Source organism: Lethenteron reissneri, chromosome 60 (assembly GCF_015708825.2).
Source record: "Lethenteron reissneri isolate LAM-NWPU_2019-01 chromosome 60, ASM1570882v1, whole genome shotgun sequence".
In the NCBI taxonomy this organism is placed as follows: Eukaryota; Metazoa; Chordata; class Hyperoartia; order Petromyzontiformes; family Petromyzontidae; genus Lethenteron; species Lethenteron reissneri.
Window position 1 is genome coordinate 1,070,838 of NC_083838.1, and position 21,860 is coordinate 1,092,697.

The following is a 21,860-nucleotide window of genomic DNA, read 5'->3' on the forward strand; positions in this document are numbered from 1 at the left end:
TAATCCCCACTACCTACTCTCACCACTACCTACTCACCCCACTCACCACTACCTACTCACCCCACTCACCACTACCTACTCACCCCACTCACCACTACCTACTCACCCCACTCACCAGTACCTACTCACCCCACTCACCACTCATCCCTTGATAATCCCCACTCACCACTACCTACTCTCAAAACTCACCACTACCTACTCTCAACACTCATTCCTGGATAATCCCCACCCACCACTACCTACTCACCCCACTCACCACTACCTACTCACCCCACTCACCACTACCTACTCACCCCACTCACCACTACCTACTCTCACTCACCACTACCTACTCACCCCACTACCTACTCACCCAACTCACCACTACCTACTCTCACTCACCACTACCTACTCTCACTCACCACTACCTACTCACCCCACTCACCACTACCTACTCTCAACACTCATTCCTGGATAATCCCCACCCACCACTACCTACTCACCCCACTCACCACTACCTACTCACCCCACTCACCACTACCTACTCCCACTCACCACTACCTACTCACCCCACTCACCACTACCTACTCACCCCACTCACCACTACCTACTCACCACTACCTACTCACTCACCACTACCTACTCACCCAACTCACCACTACCTACTCACCGCTACCTACTCTCAACACTCATTCCTTGATAATCCCCACTCACCACTACATACTCACCCCACTCACCACTACCTACTCTCACTCACCACTACCTACTCACCCCACTCACCGCTACCTACTCTCACTCATTCCTTGATAATCCCCACTACCTACTCTCACCACTACCTACTCACCCCACTCACCACTACCTACTCACCCCACTCACCACTACCTACTCACCCCACTCACCACTACCTACTCACCCCACTCACCAGTACCTACTCACCCCACTCACCACTCATCCCTTGATAATCCCCACTCACCACTACCTACTCTCAAAACTCACCACTACCTACTCTCAACACTCATTCCTGGATAATCCCCACCCACCACTACCTACTCACCCCACTCACCACTACCTACTCACCCCACTCACCACTACCTACTCACCCCACTCACCACTACCTACTCTCACTCACCACTACCTACTCACCCCACTACCTACTCACCCAACTCACCACTACCTACTCTCACTCACCACTACCTACTCTCACTCACCACTACCTACTCACCCCACTCACCACTACCTACTCTCACAACTCATTCCTTGATAATCCCCACTCACCACTACATACTCACCCCACTCACCACTACCTACTCACCCCACTCACCACTACCTACTCACCACTACCTACTCACCCCACTCACCACTACCTACTCTCACCACTCATCCCTTGATAATCCCCACTCACCACTACCTACTCACCCAACTCACCACTACCTACTCTCACCACTCATCCCTTGATAATCCCCACTCACCACTACCTACTCACCCCACTCACCACTACCTACTCTCAACACTCATTCCTGGATAATCCCCACCCACCACTACCTACTCACCCCACTCACCACTACCTACTCTCAACACTCATTCCTGGATAATCCCCACCCACCACTACCTACTCACCCCACTCACCACTACCTACTCTCACAACTCATTCCTTGATAATCCCCACTCACCACTACATACTCACCCCACTCACCACTACCTACTCACCCCACTCACCACTACCTACTCACCACTACCTACTCACCCCACTCACCACTACCTACTCTCACCACTCATCCCTTGATAATCCCCACTCACCACTACCTACTCACCCAACTCACCACTACCTACTCTCACCACTCATCCCTTGATAATCCCCACTCACCACTACCTACTCACCCCACTCACCACTACCTACTCTCAACACTCATTCCTGGATAATCCCCACCCACCACTACCTACTCACCCCACTCACCACTACCTACTCTCAACACTCATTCCTGGATAATCCCCACCCACCACTACCTACTCACCCCACTCACCACTACCTACTCACCCCACTCACCACTACCTACTCACCACTACCTACTCTCAACACTCATTCCTGGATAATCCCCACCCACCACTACCTACTCACCCCACTCACCACTACCTACTCACCACTACCTACTCTCAACACTCATTCCTGGATAATCCCCACCCACCACTACCTACTCACCACTACCTACTCTCAACACTCATTCCTGGATAATCCCCACCCACCACTACCTACTCACCCCACTCACCACTACCTACTCACCACTACCTACTCTCAACACTCATTCCTGGATAATCCCCACCCACCACTACCTACTCACCCCACTCACCGCTACCTACTCTCAACACTCATTCCTTGATAATCCCCACTACCTACTCTCACCACTACCTACTCACCCCACTCACCACTACCTACTCTCAACACTCACCACTACCTACTCACCCCACTCACCACTACCTACTCACCCCACTCACCACTACCTACTCACCCCACTCACCACTACCTACTCTCAACACTCACCACTACCTACTCTCACCACTCATCCCTTGATAATCCCCACTCACCACTACCTACTCACCACTACCTACTCTCAACACTCATTCCTGGATAATCCCCACCCACCACTACCTACTCACCCTACTCACCACTACCTACTCACCCCACTCACCACTACCTACTCTCAACACTCACCACTACCTACTCACCCCACTCACCACTACCTACTCTCAACACTCACCACTACCTACTCTCACCACTCATCCCTTGATAATCCCCACTCACCACTGCCTACTCACCCCACTCACCACTGCCTACTCACCCCACTCACCACTACCTACTCACCCCACTCACCACTACCTACTCACCACTACCTACTCACCCCACTCACCACTACCTACTCACCACTACCTACTCACCCCACTCACCACTACCTACTCACCCCACTCACCACTACCTACTCACCCCACTCACCACTACCTACTCACCCCACTCACCGCTACCTACTCACCCCACTCACCGCTACCTACTCTCAACACTCACCGCTACCTACTCACCCCACTCACCACTACCTACTCACCCCACTCACCACTACCTACTCACCCCACTCACCACTACCTACTCACCCCACTCACCACTACCTACTCACCCCACTCACCACTACCTACTCACCCCACTCACCACTACCTACTCTCACTCACCACTACCTACTCACCCCACTCACCACTACCTACTCACCCCACTCACCACTACCTACTCACCCCACTCACCACTACCTACTCACCCCACTCACCACTACCTACTCACCCCACTCACCACTACCAACTCTCACCACAAAAGGAGGGGCAGGGCCCCATGTAGGTGACCGTTTCGGCCGGGGCCAGGATGGCACGCACCTCGTCGCCGTTGGCAACAGAGCGGAGAGGCAGTTGCCATGGTTACCTGGGTTTGTTATTGCCCGCCCAAGTCGCTGTAATAAAGGCATCAAATTGTTTGATTATTCCATCATTTACCATTTATCTACTTTCATGTGCCTTTTGTTTTGGTGACATTTCATATTCTTTGAGTCTTTCGGTAAAGTCACGTAGAGAGGTTGAAATTAATAAAAATAAACTACAACGAAATCGTCTTCCTCCTCATGACGATCGCTTGTGTTGCGTTCGAAACGTTGTAGTTTGTATATTTTATTTTCATTAATTTGAACCTATCTACGTGACTTTACCAAAAGACCAAAAGAATATGAATTCCTACAGTCACGAAAGCTTTAAGTCAAGATTTGACATTTATTTGTTAACTCATTATACATTTTGCGTAGGAGGGTTTTAATTTGCTTGGTAGTAGCTGTGTTTCGGGTTTGGTCCTCATATAAGGAATGTTCACCTTTATGGGATGCAGTTAGCATGAATGATGCTATATATAATTAAAACATTATTTATCATAACTGAGACCATACTCAGTTGCAATCACCTTACTACTTAATGAGTAGAGAATACGTTTCCAAGAGAAAGATAAAATAGGTAGATGACATGCATTTGGTACTGGCAGATCCGGCCACATGCCAAACAGTTACGCACATTAAATGTAATCGACTCTCAATTGTAATACAATAATTGTCGCTATGAAATAATTGCTATTACCATTAATCATTCATTAAGGTACACAGGAATTATTTGTACTATGTATATGATCTTAAGTTAATGCATCAATATTACATACATATAATTAACACATGTAATTTCTCAATCATAAGCCGCATTATCGGCATACTTATGTGCAATGCAAAGTCATCAATCGGGAACGGGTATTGATATTATTTAGATTATTCTGCTGCTATAAATGCCCGAATGATGGTGCCACTTTGTTGAGCTGTCATTTGTGGCGGCCAGGTGACTTCTGAAAATAAGTGAATACCTCAGTGGGCTTTGCCTGGTAGGATGGGGATGGCTTAGTGGTGTTGTGTGTGTGTTTGGGTGATTTGTTGACCTTTCTTGAGACTTTGTACTACTATCGTGTTTATTGTTTGTAATGTTCTTAGCCTGTGCCTCCTACTGGACATCTGTGAAAAAGAGCTTTATAGCTCATAGGATTGCTCCTGCGGTATAAATAAATATTCCAATTTTGATTTGTGCTCGCTAACAGCACCCTTAGTCTGTTACAGCTACACGGAGGGGTGGGGGGGTGTTCTGTCGTTGCTGTTGTTGGTACCTTGGGGGAGTCTGGTTGTAGTCCCACGGCCACTTCGACCGAAGCGACTGTGGAGGAGGACCTCGCAGTCCCGGAGTCTACGGGAGTGGGGGAGGGGGAGAAACACAAATTAGGGTCGCATCCTGAGTCTGCCTCCACGCCTGCTGTGAAGAGTGCCGTTAACCTACTCATGTACAACTACAGAGACAAAGATCCCACTAATAGGCATGGGCCAAGTGCTGTTAGCAACCACCCAATGATGACCAGCATGGCACACAAAGGGGGGCTGGTGGTCAGTACCATACCTTGGTCTCATCACCAATGTTTTTAACACACTGCACCCTCGATGCAGCTAAACAGAAGCTGCTTGGGCATGCGGTGGCTGGGCATGCATGCTACATGACCCAGCCAACGCAGCCTTGCCTGCCGGAGGAGCTCACTGATGGGAATGTGTCCAGATCTTTAAAGGATTTGTGAGCTCACAATCCAGCAAGGATGGATTATAGGCATGCCAGCCTGAATATTTCTAACCAGCACATGTTTCATTAGAAGGGTCCACGTTTCACAAGCATAGAGAAGGGAGGGCATGACTGGCTGAGAAGACCCGAAGCTTTGTGCGGAGCAACAGACTAAGTAGCTTCCATAAAGCATTGTGCAGCCGATTACAATATGATGCCGCCTGTACTGGCGGAGCCAGTGGGGGGGTGGGGTGGAAAGTACCCCCCCCCCCCCAATGATTCGATCAAAATCCCTCATTTCGATCGGATCATTGTGGTTTATTAGTAATAAATCGGCATTTTGCGACCCCCACTGCCACTGTAGCATATTATTACATGCCAGAGACTCTTATGAGATGATATGACAATAGTCCGAGTCCATAATTGGCAATAAGTAACTGCAAAGCAGTTATAAGTGACTCAGAATTGTGCGCAGTTGCGTATACAGTACACGACTTCCCTTAAGGCATTCACCTTCAGCGAGCGCGATGCCGATCACACACGGTTCGAATTCGACCCTCGATCTATGGCTGTGCCATTGCCGCACACACATAATTTAAAAAGCAAGGGACAAGTCCTTATTAACAATATCATTTTTCATTGCTGGAGGGGTTGCCCCCCCTACCTGAAAAGCCATTGGCCGCCTGACTGATTCGGAGCGAGACCTGTCAAACCGGAGCTGGTCATAAGCACATTGCCCAGGTATGGGAACTCTCCACTCTCTCCACAACTGCCCATCACCAATTTGGAGTTGTGGGGGTGGAGTGTCCGATGGTACAAAATACCCAGGCAGGTGCTTAGTTTTGGTGGGGCTGATGGTAAGGCCCCACACCTCTTAGTGGCAAGCTCCAGCAGCAGCGCCTCCAACTCATCTGCGTGAGCAGCAATCACCAGATCATCAGCATGCATAACGTGGTTGACCAATAGGGAGTCATCCCTCGACCGCACCCGGGCATTGATCAGCCTCCTGCTGTATCTGTACCAGATGGAAATTCCTCCGGTACAGCCAAATAAATCTTCTCAAACTACGTGTTTCAAAGATGTAAAATAATGTGGCAGCCAGACGACATCCCTGTCGCACCCTCCAAAGTAAACAGAATGGCTCCGACTCCTGGCCACGTAGCTTTACCTGGGCCTGCCCACCATTATGGAGGCTTTTAATGATTGTGAGCAGAGTCTTGGACTCTAAAAGCACGAAGAACTGTCCATAGCCCTAGCCTCTTGATGGTATCATAGGCCTTGACCAGGTAAATAAAGCAGAGATGTAGGCCTTGTTGGAATTCCCTACACCCCTGCTGTAGCAGACGGACAGAGAATATGGCATCCGTGCAGGACCGCGCTGGTCTGAAACCACATTGGGGCTCTGTAAGCCTCTCATCAGCATGCCAGGACCTTTCCGAGCACACCGAGAAGAGACATGCCCCTACGTTGTTACAATCTGTGCGGTCCCCGCTTCCAATCCTGCAGAAACCGTTCTGTGGTCCAGACAGTTGTGATGTCATGTAGGGCAGTCTGCACACAGATGCCACCTTCCCTCAGTATTTAGCTTGAGAGATCGTCTCGAGCTGGCGCTTTTGCTCGTCTCAGACTTCGGATTGCCCCTCCACAGATGGCACCTCAGTCAACCATTCAGAAGGGGTGGCTACTTCTGCCAATATTTGAGGCATGGCAGCCCGAGCGGTCGTCCCCACCTTGTCCCATGATGTTTTCTGGGCTGAGGGAATTCCCCTCCCCCAAGACCTCACAAAAATGCTCTGCAAACCTGCAGACCTGTTCCTGGGGGTCAGAAATCGGATTACCATTCTTTCCCTTAAGGATGGTGATAGGTGAGGTGCTACAAGTTACTTTTTTGATGGAATTAAAGTGATTTGCTGAGGCAGATTCCATCTCAGCAAACCGCCCCCACCACTCATCCTTGCAGCGCCGCACGGCTCTCCGAGCGAAGGCTGCGTTAAGCCTCCTCATTCTCCGATGTTGGATTATGTAGATGATGGGAGTGGACCTGTTGTTTTCTCTAAACCAGCAAGAACACCTCGTCCTTCAGCCAGGGTCTCTGCGGAGGTCTGGACCGCTTCCACAATGCAGCCGTTGCAGCTGCACGAGCCAGTCTTGAACCTCACCTGTTTCTCCCAACATGTTTGAAACTATCGTCAGCTAGTTGAGACCAGGCCACTGTGGGTTTAAATGTGGTCCTAGATGGACACTCACCACCGGAGTGGAATAATGGTAGGCGCATCTTACAGATGACAAGCTGATGGGCAGTGGGTAGATCAGCATCAATGTAGGTCCTGGTGTCAAGGGCATGAGCCCGGCGTGCATCCATGATGTTGTGTGGATACCGATGCCAGAACAGCCCATTGGTAATTCCAAGCCCATGGGCTATACACAAGTCTAGCAGCCTCCTACCGTTGTTATTGAGCTGATCTGGCCCATGCCTTCCAATCACTCCAGCCCAGGTGCCAGCATCATGACCCACTCGGGCATTAAAGTCACCCAACAGGATGACTAACACATTCCTGCGGAGGGAGCTGATAGAAACGTTGGGTTGCTCGGTCAATGGCCAGCCCCTCCCCGCCCAGCCCCTCCCAGCCCAGCCCCTTCCCACCCAGCCCTCCCCTCTCCACCCAGCCCTCCCATTTTTGGATGCACGATGGACGGACGGACACAATAATCCCCTGTGGGCTGGTGGAACCAGGTGGTTCCTACCAGTAAAGGCAACGTTTGTGGGGAATAATAGCCATTTTCTATACTTTTTAGGCATAAGCAATAAAAAATATCACTTAGTACATACACACAAACATACCTACACACAACAACCGCCATTCGCCACTAAGTGGCGGTGACGTCACCACGACGCTTGTGCCAGGCCAAGCGCACTTTGAGGCCACGTGAAGTGTCGAACGCCCGCTTGCAGGTCACGGGGCAGACCCAAGTGCCACGGGTCGACTGACCGAGATGACCAAGATGACTGGCTGATGCACCACCTGTGCCCCCTACTGTGCCAACTTACTATGCTTTAGCCACCCCGCGCTCCGCTCGTTGTTGTGAGCGTCGCTCCTCCGCCCTCCGTTGTTGTTGGAGGGCGACTGCCTCCAACTGCCCAGTAGCGTCCTTCACGAGCCTCCTCCACAGAGGCCGATCTTGACACCGCTGGCACCAGTCATCGGCTAGTCCACTCAGCTCCACGTCCTCCTGTACCACATCACTCCATCTCTTCTCTAGCCCGTGCCGCGCCCGTTTAGCCCCCTCGATCCGGCCGAACAAAAGCCTACACACACATACTTCCACATACCTACACACGCGCGCATCGACTCGCCGCTTCGCCCACTCGATGTGGACCACGAACTGCTCGTACCTTGGAGGAGTGAAGCAGGGAGGAGTGAGGCAGGGAGGAGTGAGGCATGGAGGAGTGAGGCATGGAGGAGTGAGGCAGGGAGGAGTGAGGCAGGGAGGAGTGAGGCAGGGAGGGCCTCGACAGTGCGGAGCAGTCGCCACGGGGTGTGGGGTGGAGTTGGCTGACGATCTGATGCAGCAGCAGCAGCGACGAAACGAGCAGGAGGCCGATGAAGCGACACCACCACCCACCAATCACCACCAACCAATTACCATCCACCAATCAATCCCCACCCACCAATCACCACCCACCAATCACCACCAACCAATTATTATCCACCAACCAATCACCACCCACCAATCACGACCCAACAATTACTATCCACCACCAACCAATCACCACCCACCAATCACCACTAACCAACCACCAACCAATCACCAACCAACCACGAACATCAACTTCACAAATATAAATGACGTCACGCACCTAGGGGGGGGGGAGGGTCAGACATGTGTGACGAGAGGGGGGGGGGAGAAATGTGAGGTCACATCAAAATGCGCAACTTTAAATAAATATAGACAACACGTTATACTTAATTAAATATACTTTTTAATTAATGTTTTCTCCTACAATATCAGAGTGCAGCGCCACATTAGATATGCACTACAATTACAATAGTTTAAAGTGATTTGAAGCATGTTTTTTTTGGGGGGGGGGCAGAGCTTTGTGACGCCGTGTGACGAAGGGGGGGGGGGGGGGTCAAAAATCGTCCAAAATCGCGTGGCGTCATTTATGGACGACCCCAGATAGGATGATGATGATCCAGAGGGAATAAAGCCCTCGAGTTATGAGGACGACGAGGACATTGAACCCCGTGGCATTCGCTGCTGCTAAGAACGACGAGCAGCTGTGTCGGCAGCAGCAGAATAAAAACTCTGAACAATCACCTGTACAGGTACTCAATGAGGCTCACACGGTGCAACATTTGCATACTATTGGTGAGAAATTGCTTTTAAACCACATTTTCATCGACGTAATTACCAGTTCGACACGCAGGTTTTCACGACCGATATCCATGTTTTTTTTTTAACGACACATTTATATTTACGCGACCTAACCCAAAAAACATTACAGCCGTATCTACCATTTGTATGTCTGTGTTATATAGAGCTTATGTGGAGCGGTAGTGTAGTGGTTAGTGCCCGGCGACCAGAGTTCGATTTCTGCTCACGGCCAACACTGTTGGTGACGATTATCTGAACCGGTCCGGGGCCTCCTCTAGGTAGAGCGTAAAAACATCGCCACTGGGGAGACAAAGGCGAAAGGCGGCCGGGCGTGGTGCTGGCCACCCACCCCCTCGTGTGCAGTGCCGGCCTTCATAGGTGCTGCTCGCATATTCGCGAACAGCACTTGCCCCTGCAGTCAAGGCTACACGGGGGATCTCTGTTGTCTTACACAGCATTAAGAATCAAAGTAAATGTTGATGAGCCAGCTGAGAACTCGAGAAGAGACGAGGACCGGAGTCTCATTTGCAAGAGTGACTTGACCCGAGTCACCAACACGACAATCTTATACATTTATCTAGCGACTTAACCAAGAAGATGTACACAGAACGAACTGCGGGCCACGGTGTTTGGCGACATGAAACGAGCTTCAAGTTCATGTATTAGGTGTGACCCTGTGAGCCATTCGGCTCTTGAATCGGGTGCAACCGCAACAAACAAAAAACAAAAACATGAACAAGAAAACATCTTATAGTGACTATGTGCAAACAGAAAATCCAAGAAAAGACAGCTAAATATTGCAGAAAAACACCGCACACCAACGCTGTGCGCAAAAATCCCAGTTGGATGCAAGTCAAACAACAACAACCACAAGACAACTTAGATTAAGGCTAATTCTGTACTACAACAAACAAACATGGCCAAACCAAAAAACTTTTCGAAAATCATCAAAATAAAGCCATAAAAGTAATGAAACAGTGCAGGTCATAGGAACTGTGACCGAATTTTCACAATAAACGACATAAAAAAACATGTACCACCAAACTCTGCAGCCATAGCTGGCTGCACGAGTCATTCCACAACGGAGTGGAAAGGGAACGTTTAGGTCACGAGCTTCCGGGCAGGGAGCGGGGGGAGTATGGGAGGTAGAGAAGAAAGGTTCCACGGATCCCCACTAAAGATGTACAAACACGTTAAGAAACACGCGGGGTGCTGAGAGAAATTAGAAACAGAACACAGGTTGTGAAGGGATAACATTAATGAGAGGGTACGTGTCGCCAGAGACCACAGATGGTTAGACATTAATGACGGAGAGAGCGGGAGATATAAAAGTAATATAAATATTTTTTAAACTTTTTTTTAAACACGCTTTTATGAAATGTACTAGTAGGCAGTGGCCCTGAAGCTTGCCACAACGTAAGGGACCGTGGCCAATTACAGCCAACGTCAGTTGAGCGTGGACAATTAGACCCAAGCCGAAATTTTTATTAAAAATATAATTTTTTTATGATCTAATATGGTATTGTCATCAGTATGACATAAGTACTGTATACCAAGTTTGCAGTCGATACCACATTGGGAAGTGGGTTAAAATTTAGTCACAAGATTTAAGGATGGTTCAATCTTAATTTTGGAGCTTTCGTGACTGCAGGAATTATTTTATCTTCATACGTGACTTTACCGAAAGAACCAAAGAAAGATTTAAGGATACAACAACGACAACCACAGACGGAATAAATGCAAGCCGTAATAAAAGGTGACAGTCACAGACAATAGTGGCACTTTCCCGGGACGAAGACGAGTCGAGTGTCACTCCGCTGTTTAGTGTCTCCGCGTTGTTCGCTGTCAAATAGAAGCCTCGCCTTCCCCTCCTCTGCCACACCTCGTCAGAGAGCTCCTTGACACCCCATGGACAGACAAAGTGGCCGTCGTCTCTGCCCCACGCGATTCGCGTCGACGTGAAAGGTCACTCGGCGCGTGTTCGTTATTGTATTTGGTAGATTTGTGATTGTGTTCCACTCTTCCTGCCCACCACCCCCGCCGCTCTCTCGTTCGCACATTGACACCCCGCACATCGCATTCGATAAAAGGCACGAAAACATTTGTGAATTCTTCAAAGCCCACTGGCGATCCTCAGTTGGTTCCTCCGCGGCTGCATGGCGACCGGAAATTACTCCGCTTCAAAAGGAGTGACTTTGCTCAAGTGTTTATCCATTTTACACGCAATAAATTGTAAACATGCTGATTTGTTACCGAGTTATCAAAGGTCTTGTGTGTTCACTCACGTGTAAGTGTAATTACAATGTCGTGTTTGCACCAATTAGTTTGTTGTAATGGACGCCGGGAGGCAGGGCAGCATTCCCTCGGTATACGCGAACTTGCTTTCCGTGATTTTGGCTGCAACTCTACACGACAGTATAGAGAGAGCGAGAGAAAGTGGTGAGATACATTGATGAGAGAGAAAGTGACGAGAGATAAAGTGACGAGAGATAAAGTAACTTTAGATAAAGATATGAGAGAGGACTTCTTGAAGCTTTAGAAGGTAGGTTTTCCGTACAGCCGAATGTGTATGCCGTCTTATCATTCGGTATTTGTGTTTTGGACAATTTTAATCTTTCGTTATGTTCGTATTTTTGCGTCTTGATTTAAAAGTTCTCGGTGCCGCGCGACGTCGTCACCCCCCTTGTCACCACCACCCTCTTCCTCGCCAACCCACTCCGATCTCGCGTGACCTCACCACCCCAGGTCTCCATGCCGGTGCGTTACAGTCGGAGTCGATGCCAACACAACCGCCATTCGCCGCTTAAGTGGGGGTGACATCACCACGGCGCCCGTGCCAGGCCAGGTGCACTTTGAGGCCACGTGAAGTGTCGAAGGCTCGCCAACTGGCCAGCAGCAGCGTCCTTCGCGAGCCTCCTCCGTGCGCACGAACAACAAGCGTATTCCACCATGGGAACCTCATGTGCCAGTAAAAATATGATAATTGTTTTTTTTACCCTTCTATCTGGCAACAAAACTGACACCTTTTTACAAGGAGTCATGTTTGCATAGACCGCAATACCTGCAGTTATAATACAAACAAAAGACATAACTCTGATAATGTGCACTGTCCTTGAAGTTGATTGGTCCACACCCGAGACGCCTTTAGGCGTCATCTGGTCCAACCCATGTGAGACTAGGCTCAATCAACTTCAAGGAAAGTGCACATTATCAGAGTTATGTTTTATGCAAACATGACTCCTTGTAAAAAGGTGTCAGTTTTGTTGCCAGATAGAAGGGTAAAAAAACAATTATCAAGCGTATGATTACAGACGCGTCGAGGGGGGAAGGGGGGGGGAGGGCGGTGGAAGGGGGGGGGGGCACGACCGACGAGCGGGGTTCTACTCCAAAGGTGCGAAGCCGAAGCACTGCTCGAGAGCGATGCTGAGCTTGTCGCGAAGGTCCGTCTTGTCGCCGTAGGCCGGGAGGTAGAATGTGCGGAAACACGTGTGGGCCTGTGGCAGGCCCTCCGGGTTTTCGGCCATGGAGAAGGTGATTCCGAGCGCCTTCATCCCCGACAGCGGCACGCGGTCCGTGCCGGTCACGAAAACTGCGGCAACGGGGACAGACGGGCGGTAAAGGTGCAGCTGCTGCAACCGCTTGCTCTCGACACACCGCACACGAAAGCGACGACGATGGAGGAACTGCGGCGCTTGATAAAAGCCGCCCTCTCACTTCTAACCACGTGAGCCTGATGCGGATTCCACCGGACTGCCGTGGGGCAGCGTCGACTCCTGAGTCACGACTCTTCGCGCACCACAGAGAAGAGGCCCTGGGTTCGACTCTCGACGCTGCCTGTGTGTGTGTGTGTGGAGTCTGTGTTCTCTCGCTTCCTGTTCCGCGTGGGGTTTCCTCCGGGTTCTCCAGTTTCCTCCCATAGTTAATAACAACAAAAATCCACGATATGATGTAACCGGTATTGGCCAAATCCACATCCCCAAATGCTGGGTAACTACCTGAAAATGACCCGATTGGGATCACAGACAGCGCGCGCTGCAGCGGCGGCAACATCGGCCACGACTGCGGCAAAACTCGGCAGGACCCTCCCGAGCGAGAGTCTCGAGACTCGGCGAGACTTTCCCCGGGTAAACGACGAGCGGAGTAAATAAAAATGAAATAAAATCCGTGAAAAAATAAAAATTTGAGAATATGACAGCTGGCGGGTTTGGGTGCTGCGGCACTCACTCAGGAACCGCTTCTTCTGTTCGTCGGACAGCTCACGGAAGACCTCCCAGAACATCTTGATGGTGTTGTGCCGGGCGTTGAATCCATTGACGTAGATAACACCCTGCAAGACACACGCGCGGCAACCGCCGGTATCTACCCGATGCAAATTGTGGCGATTGCGGCGGCGACGGCAGCACTCGGGGGGCCGCCCGGGCGACGAGTGGCCCCGACGATCGCTCTGTCCGGCGCCGCCGTTCGGACGCGACGACGTCCCGTACTTTTGCCGCGGGGGGGGGGGGGGGGGGGCCCGAACGACGGCAAGGCGACGACGTCGGCAGCGCGAGGGGGCGCCGGCAGGGAGAGCCGCGCGGCGAGAACTCCCAGCGCCAGCCGAGTAAGCCGAGGCGGCACCGCGACAATACCGGCAAACGCAACCGCCGAGAGGGAGGGACAGGCAGGAGTGGGTTGGATGTGACTCAACACGAAGACCCGGGGGGGGGGGGGGGGGGGAGGGGTGCGGCACACGGCGATGGAAAACGACGTAAGAATAATACCAAACGCGACGGCGGAGGTCAGAGTAACGACCAACGTGCCGCCCAGGGGACCGCTTGCGTTGCGAGGGATCTTGCCGACAGCCGCTGCCGCCGCCTCCAGTGAACGGGCCAGCTGCCCGAGCCCGTGTGCGTGCTGCGCAAGGGGGCGCTGCGCTGACCTGTTCGAGAGCAGGCCAGTCGTAGCTCGCCTTGCCGAACGCCACGTCCCTGAGCTCGCGCGGGCTCAGCAGGCGGAAGTGGAGCACCTGGCAGACGGACGTGAACCCTGCCTCGAACCTCTCGAACTTCCGCTGCACCGCGTCGCTGCAGAACTTGTGATGCACGAACCTCTCCACGTACTCGTGCCTGTCGCGCGACACAGGCAGGGTGACGGCGACCGTGAGGCTTTATTTATATATTTAGGTTTTTTTTTAAGCCGCCACTCCTATACAGACTCCTCTACTTACGAGCACTTTCAGAGCTACGAACAAACCTGTCCGTATGTCCACAGTTGCCCGTTCGGACCGAGATGGCGGTGGTTGTTCGGTGTCATTACCCAGCATTCCCAGCATTACTGCCTGGGCCACCGCCATCGTCCGTTGCTGTTGTGTCATCGCTGTGCGGTTCACTACGACGCTCTCTGTGCTTTTCACGAACATCATCAACCCCCATTGTGTCTCAGAAGCGTGGCATCTACATCTGCAGAATGTAAAGAACCAGCGGTTTCTACATCTGCGGAACGTGAAGAATCAGCGCAGAGCATGAAGAACCAGTGGCATCTACATCTGCAGAACGTGAATAACCAGTGGCATCTACATCTGCAGAACGTGAATAACCAGTGACATCTACATCTGCAGAACGTGAAGAACCAGTGGCATCTACATCTGCAGAACGTGAAGAACCAGCGGCATCTACATCTGCAGAACGTTAAGAACCAGTGGCATCTACAACTACAGGAGATCATACAACTTTTAAAGGCATTCCCCGGCACAAGGCTCGCACTCATCACACACACGCACAAAGCGCTCGCCACAAATGAAGCACAATCGATAACCTTGCTGTTCTCGTCGAGAAGCAAAAACCGTCACGCGAACTCCGGTCAACCTCGCAGGAGCGACTTTTGGCTGGCGGTCGAGCAAAGACGGTGGTCACCGCGTCGGGTCGCCGGGTTCACAGCGCAGCACGCTCCTCACGACACTACCACTCCCCATTCTACTGGGTAAACAAGCGTCTCTGGCTGAGCGTGCACCGAGCGCACCGCTGGCGATCTGCACTCACTTGTTCCGCTGGGTCACCATCGTGAAGCTTCCTCCCGGAATCAACTCTCTCATGATTACCTTTCCGTTGGTTTCATACTGGTACTGTCAAAAAACACAACCAACAATAATAGCAACCATTACCTCCGCTGGTGCAACATCTTACACGTTCCCACAATGCCAAGGGGCCGAATTTGTTCTCCGTATGTCCGTGCGCAAGAACGGGCGTCTCGTCGCGAGCGTCCGAGAGAGCACGCCTCCCTCCACACAGCCAACACTCGGCTTCAGGTTGAATCTGTGCGACTCCGGGGGTGACAACTCTCTCTCCTATCCAGTGTTCAGGGGCCTGCTCAAGGCGCGGCTCCGGCTGGAGCACGCATACCACACACATGTCGGTGATGTGCACGTCTTCTTCGAACGCTGGTGAGCCGGACAAGCCCCTCTCTGTACCAGCGTGGACGGCACCCTCGTGGTGTTCACCTTCTCAAGCGCTCGCTCGTCACCGTGGCGTGCGCGATGACCACCACCACAACCACCACGTCACTTTTCTTTCGTGTTGTGCGCGGCGCTTTTAGCGCCACAGCACGTGGATTTGTAGCGTTTATTTTCTTTTGTTTGCTGGTGACTTTGTGCATTTCATATCGAAATAGTCTCCAGTGCTTTTGCTGCTGGCGGCAATAAAAGTTGTTTAAAAGTCAAAGTCTCCTATCGTGGTGTCTCTCTCTCTTGAGATCGGAGTCTCATTTCCCTATCATCCCCAGTGCACTGCAGTCTCCAATAACGCTGCTAAACGGTCCCAGTCAACCTCGTCACAGTCTCGCTTTGGTCTCTGGTGGGGAGATGATGGTGGTGGTGGTGGTGATGACGATGGTGGTGGTGATGATGGTGGTGGTGGTGATGACGGTGGTGGTGGTGATGACGATGGTGGTGATGATGATGATGTCGATGGTGGTGGTGATGACGACGAAGGTGCAGGTGATGACAATGAAGGTGGTGATGGTGGTGATGACGATGTTGGTAGTGACGAAGGTGGAGATGATGACAATGATGGTTGTGCTGATAATGATGGTGGTGGTGGTGGTGACTATGAAGGTGGTAGTGATGATGAAGGTGGTGACGATGGTGGTGGTCATGATGGTGATGACGATGATGATGGTGGTAGTGACGGCAGTGATGGTGCTTGTGATGATGACGGTGGCGGCAGTGGCAGCGCGCTCGTCGTAGCCGTCGTCACGTTGTCCGTCCGCTCGTGGTCGTCGTCCCCGAACGTGCCGAAGCACGAGCGAGGTCCCGATGGCCCGTGACGCCTTCCTGGACAAAACGAGACGCCATCGCAACGACGGACAGCAAACGACGGTAACGACCGCAACACTTACGGTGAAAGTGCGACACAAGGTGTCTTCCAAGTGTTCGTTGGTGTCCTCTAGAATCTTCGTCATGCTCCTATAAAAAAAAACGACGATCACCACAGTTCGTCATGAGCTGCCGGTCACGCGCCACTTAAAAAGGTGTTTAGAACATCAGCACAACTAGGGATGCCGCTTGGTGCGCAGGAGGTCGTGGGTTCGATCCCGACCCTGACGCATGCTGTATATTTGGAGTTTGCGTCTCTATCTCTCTCCCGGGGGTCACGTGGATATTTCACGTGGGTCCTCTGTTACGTCTCTGGTGCGAGCGCGTCCGGCCCGGGTCACCAATGTGACAAAAGCCAAACGGTGGCTTCCTAAGTAAGTAAGTTGAACTTCTTTCGCACCACCGTACGTAGCCCACCGCGCTAATTGGAGGTGCGGGGGAAGGCCAACGAAACACGAAAAGCAGCTCTAAAGAAATGAATTTGTCAATTTAGTTGATGATTTAAGAGTGCACAGCTCCGGTGGCTTCCTAACATCAGAAGAGCGTTCCAGACGGCCGCAGAAGCGCATCTGAAAGCGCCGCGGGACACGGCGACCACCGTCTTTGTTCGACGGCCGAACCAAAAGTCGCTGCTGATGCTGCTGCTGATGCTGCTGCGATGATGACCAGCGGAGTTTGCGTGATGACGCTTTACGCTCCTTGACGAGATCAGCGAGGTGTTGCGGTTCAATTGCGGCGAGCGCTTTGCGTGTGTGGCCTTGTAGCGTCGTGTTCTTTCGGCAACCTGAAGCCCAAAGCCAGCTCGGCGAGCACCGGACCGACTCGGTCGCGTTTTGCGGAGCCGTCACGGCACGGTACGCCAAATAATGTTTAGTACTCGCTGCACAAATTGATGAAGCGCCAGCGACTGATGAGAGAGAGAGAGGTTGCCGCGTGGCAGGGTGGAGACGCGGGCGCTCACCGTCCCAGGCGGGGCGATAGCTCCCACAGGTCACAGAGGTCGGGAGAGACGCCCAGCAGCTTCTTGTAGAGCGCCAGCGGGAAGTGGAAGTCCATGAAGACGCGGTTGTAGACGGCCAGGCCACACGCCACGCCCAACGCCCAGTAGATGTCTGCGCTCGAAACCAGTGTCTGGGGCGCAACGACGACATCGGAGTTTAGAATACTCTTTGGTTCTTTCGGTAAAGTCACGTCGGTATAAAATACAATCAATTAAATCACGAAGTTCCGATTGCAACACAAGCAATCATCATCAGGTGGGAAAACCACAGCAAGAAAATGTTTACTGAACTTCAAATCTAGATTAGAGTTTAGAATCTTTTGTTTTGGACTGGAGGAATCCGTTTGAGCTATAAGAAGCTCGCCATATTATCAGCTCAGCCGATCGGTGGAGCTTGGCGAGCCTTGTTATGTACACACACAATCACTGTGTTTGGTCTTCCCCAGTGCACTGCGGTCTCCAATAGCGCTGCTTAAACACTCACAGGCACGATTTGGTCTCTGGTGGGTAGATGGTGATGGTGGTGGTGATGACAGTGGTGGTGATGACAGTGGTGGTGGTTGTGGGGAGCGGTGGTGTTGCGATTAGCACGCTGCACTACGAACCCAGCGACCCGAGTTCGATTCCTGTTCATGGCCGACACCAGTGGCGATTATTTGAACCGGTCCTGGGCCTTACCTAGGTCGACTCAGCCTCAAATAAGGCTAACAACACTTGCCCCGACCGTCTGTTCAGGCTACACGGGAGAATCTTTGTTTGCTCTCGCCCCGCTTGCTGCCACCGCCAAGCATCGCGGGTACCCAGACGGCAGCATCTTGGACGCAGGTGTAATCTCCGCACACCTGTCCAAGTCGAACCTCCTGCATGGCCTCCTCCGAGAACCAGAGCAGGTTCGACTCCCAGTCCGTCAGGAAGCCGATCTCCTTGTTCGCCACCAACGCCTCCATGAAGAGGAGGAAGAACTCCGCGTTCACTCCAGGCCCAGCCACCGCCTCCCCACTGAACACCATCTGCAGCCCCCAAACTCATTGATTTAGAACCGCTTGTTGTTGTTGTTGTGTTTAGTGTTGTACTTACGTCCCCCTCCCGCCCGCACCTCCGATTAGCTTCGGCTGGCTCCGTACGGTGCAAAAGAAGTTCAACGTACACACGTACATTGATGAGCCTTACGACCGTTTCAAGATGGATAACAAACTAAACGCAAAAAACACAATCACAGCAGAGGTGACCCGGTGGTTCAGGGGTCACCCCGTGGCAACGCGACACCGGCAGAATCGCGCAAAATCGAGGTCAAATATGCCCAAGTGAGCAAACGAACAGCGCGAAGTTCAAGGTGAAGGCTGCAACGCCGCAGCACACACTCGGTACGCCGGCTGATCGCTCACCATCAGATGCAGATGCACGGCGGTCCCCAGTGGGACCCTGAGAAGTGCGACGGCGTCTTCCAGGAGGTTGCTGCGTCGAATTGGCAATGCCAGAGCGGGTCGGTTCTGAGGTCGTAGGCCATTCGTGAGAAGGTATACGTTTTGTAAATATGAATAATGCTGCAGAAGGCGGGTGGGGGGGGGCACACCACGTCGGAATCAATCGCCGCCGATGTCGTGCACGGCGGGGGAGAGACGCGCGCGACCTGTCCAGAGGCCAGACTGCTCATAGTGCAGGCCGAGTGTGGACTCCGGGGCCTTGAACAAGGGGCGGGCCCCCATAGGGCCTCCCTGGCATGCAGGAGGTCGTGGGTTCGATCCCGGCCCTGACGCCTGCTGTGTATTTGGAGTATGCAGTGTCATTCTCTCTCTCCCCGTGGTCGCGTGGATTTTTCTACAGAGTACTAGCGGGGAGTACCCGGCGTTGCCCAGGGGAAAATATACTTCAAAACTTGTCTTCTCTAAGAACCTAACATATACTTACACAAATAATAAGCTATTGTGAATTTCTGGCATTCCGTTTGTCTGTCCAAAAAACATTTTACCCCCCCGTAGGCACGTATACCTACACACCCTACATACTATAGTGAGTAAGATCTATTGACTCTATAGTTGTATCTACTGACTGTACAGTAGTAACTACTGATTACAGTAGTATATACTGACTATACTATATATTGACTATAGTAGTAGCTACTGCCTATAGTAGTATCTGCTGACTCTATAGTAGTATCTGCTGACTAAACTATATATTGACTATAGTAGTAGCTACTAACCCTATAGTAGTATCTGCTGACTCTATAGTAGTATCCACTGACTGCAGCAGTATATACTGACTGCAGCGGTATATACTGACTGTAGTGGTACCTACTGACTGTAGTAGTATCTACAGACTATATGGTAGTATCTACTTACTCTATAGTAGTACTACCGACTCTATAGTCGTATATACTGACTCTGCAGCAGTATATACTGACTGTAGTAATATCTACCGACTTTATAGTAGTAATTGCACACCCTACATGGTTGATTAGCCGACTCTCTGTGTTGTGTTGCATTATATTTCTAAGTTTACTAGGGTTGTTTTCTCTTTCATTTGTACCTGATGATGACTGCTTGTGTTGCAATCGAAACGTCGTTTGCTATTAGTTAATTTATTTTTTCTTTCTACGTGACTTTACCGAAAGAACCAGAGTGTTCATTTAACTACTTTACATTTGACAGATGGGAAAAACAAATGGCGCTTTTTCGTCCGGGGGCTTATTGTGTCGTATCTGTGTACTTTGTTGAAACGTAAACCAAACAGTTTGTCAGTTAAAAGCGTCACAAGGCTCGTTCGCAGACAGACAGACACACAGACGGACAGACACAGACAAAAAATGACTTTTACAGGTAAGATTTGGCTGCTATAAATTTCCACGTGATGATGATAAGACACTTGGTTGAGCCATCGTTTGTGGCCAGGGTCGCTTCTGAAAAAGAGCTACACAGCTCAGTGGAGCCTTACCTGCTAAAATAACAACAGTTGGAGTAACATATGTGGAGTTTGCGCGTCTCTCTCCCCGTGGTCGTGTGGACTTTTCTCTGGGTCCTCGGGTTTTTCCCTCCGCATTTAGAATCTACGTCACGTGTTCAGAGTATTTGGCTGCTGCTATAAATTTCCACGTGACGATGATGAGAAGGCACTTCGTCCTGTTTTGTTACGGGGGGGGGTCGTCATCGACGTTGTGTTTTGTTAGGGGGGTGGTCGTCATCGTCGTCGTGTTCTGTTAAGCGGGGGTTGTTATTTTGAACGTCGTTCAACACGGAGGTTGCCGCTGTGTTCGCGAGTTTTCCGCTCAACGGGCGGCTCACGGGTGAAGCTCGCGAACGACGTCGCCCGGCGGCACGACTGGTACCTGGAGCTTGTAAGCGGCGTGCAACTCAAACAACGTAATCCTTCCGTGCGAGTCCAAGAGAAACGGAAACATCACGAACACTTTCAGGAGGGCCTAGAGACACACCAAGCGGACAGAATTAAACGCGTTTTGTGTGGCAACAGTGACACACACCTCAGAGTGGAATAAATTGATTCTCACCCATGTATCGATAGTTCAGTGTCAATGTGCCGTTCTATTGAGGGACTGCTGCTGCGTGGTGGTGTCTTGGTGCGGTCTGGGACTGTCTTGTTCTTGGTTTTGCTGCCTTGCCCAATCTTGATCAATCAAGACTTATATACTTAATGTATTTATTACTTATATTTAGTGACATGCTTACCACGTTCTCTACCTTGTGATAGGCAGGTGGCTTCTGGAAAAAAGCTACATAGCTCGGTGGTGGGCCTTATCTGGTAAAATAGATGAAGAATCCACTCCGATCTCTCGCAGGGCAACGTGGCGCGGCCCGCGGAAGCAGGCTTCACAGAGCTGCCTCCGAAGATCCTACTTGTTGATCTCTGGTCTGCACACGCGGTGGAGGCCACCTGCCCAATCTGCACACGAGAGTGAAGGCTCGTCCCGTGACAGTCTGACCGATATTTTAGTTCTCGGGAATTTAAATTTAGTCAAGTTGAGCGCAGACCCAAACCTGACTCGATGGC

At 51.3% G+C, this 21,860-nt stretch overlaps 1 protein-coding gene across 2 annotated transcripts; it reads right to left on the reverse strand.

Annotated features, from left to right (window-relative positions):
- Positions 1-12,818: 12,818 nt before the first annotated feature.
- LOC133357806 (probable E3 ubiquitin-protein ligase HERC4) lies at positions 12,819-21,767 on the reverse strand. 2 transcript variants are annotated; one of them, XM_061575942.1, is made up of 10 exons: positions 21,539-21,767; positions 21,181-21,273; positions 19,244-19,402; positions 18,701-18,868; positions 17,820-17,989; positions 16,882-16,948; positions 15,528-15,610; positions 14,429-14,615; positions 13,735-13,837; positions 12,819-13,099 (listed from the first exon to the last, which is right to left on the reverse strand). In XM_061575942.1, exons 2-10 carry the CDS (start codon positions 21,250-21,252, stop codon positions 12,891-12,893), a joined length of 1,218 nt encoding a protein of 405 aa, XP_061431926.1. In that variant the 5' UTR covers positions 21,253-21,273; positions 21,539-21,767; the 3' UTR covers positions 12,819-12,890. The 2 variants fall into 2 exon arrangements, with proteins under 2 accessions (XP_061431926.1, XP_061431925.1); XM_061575941.1 differs by having other exon boundaries at positions 21,181-21,767.
- Between the last annotated feature and the right edge of the window lie 93 nt (positions 21,768-21,860).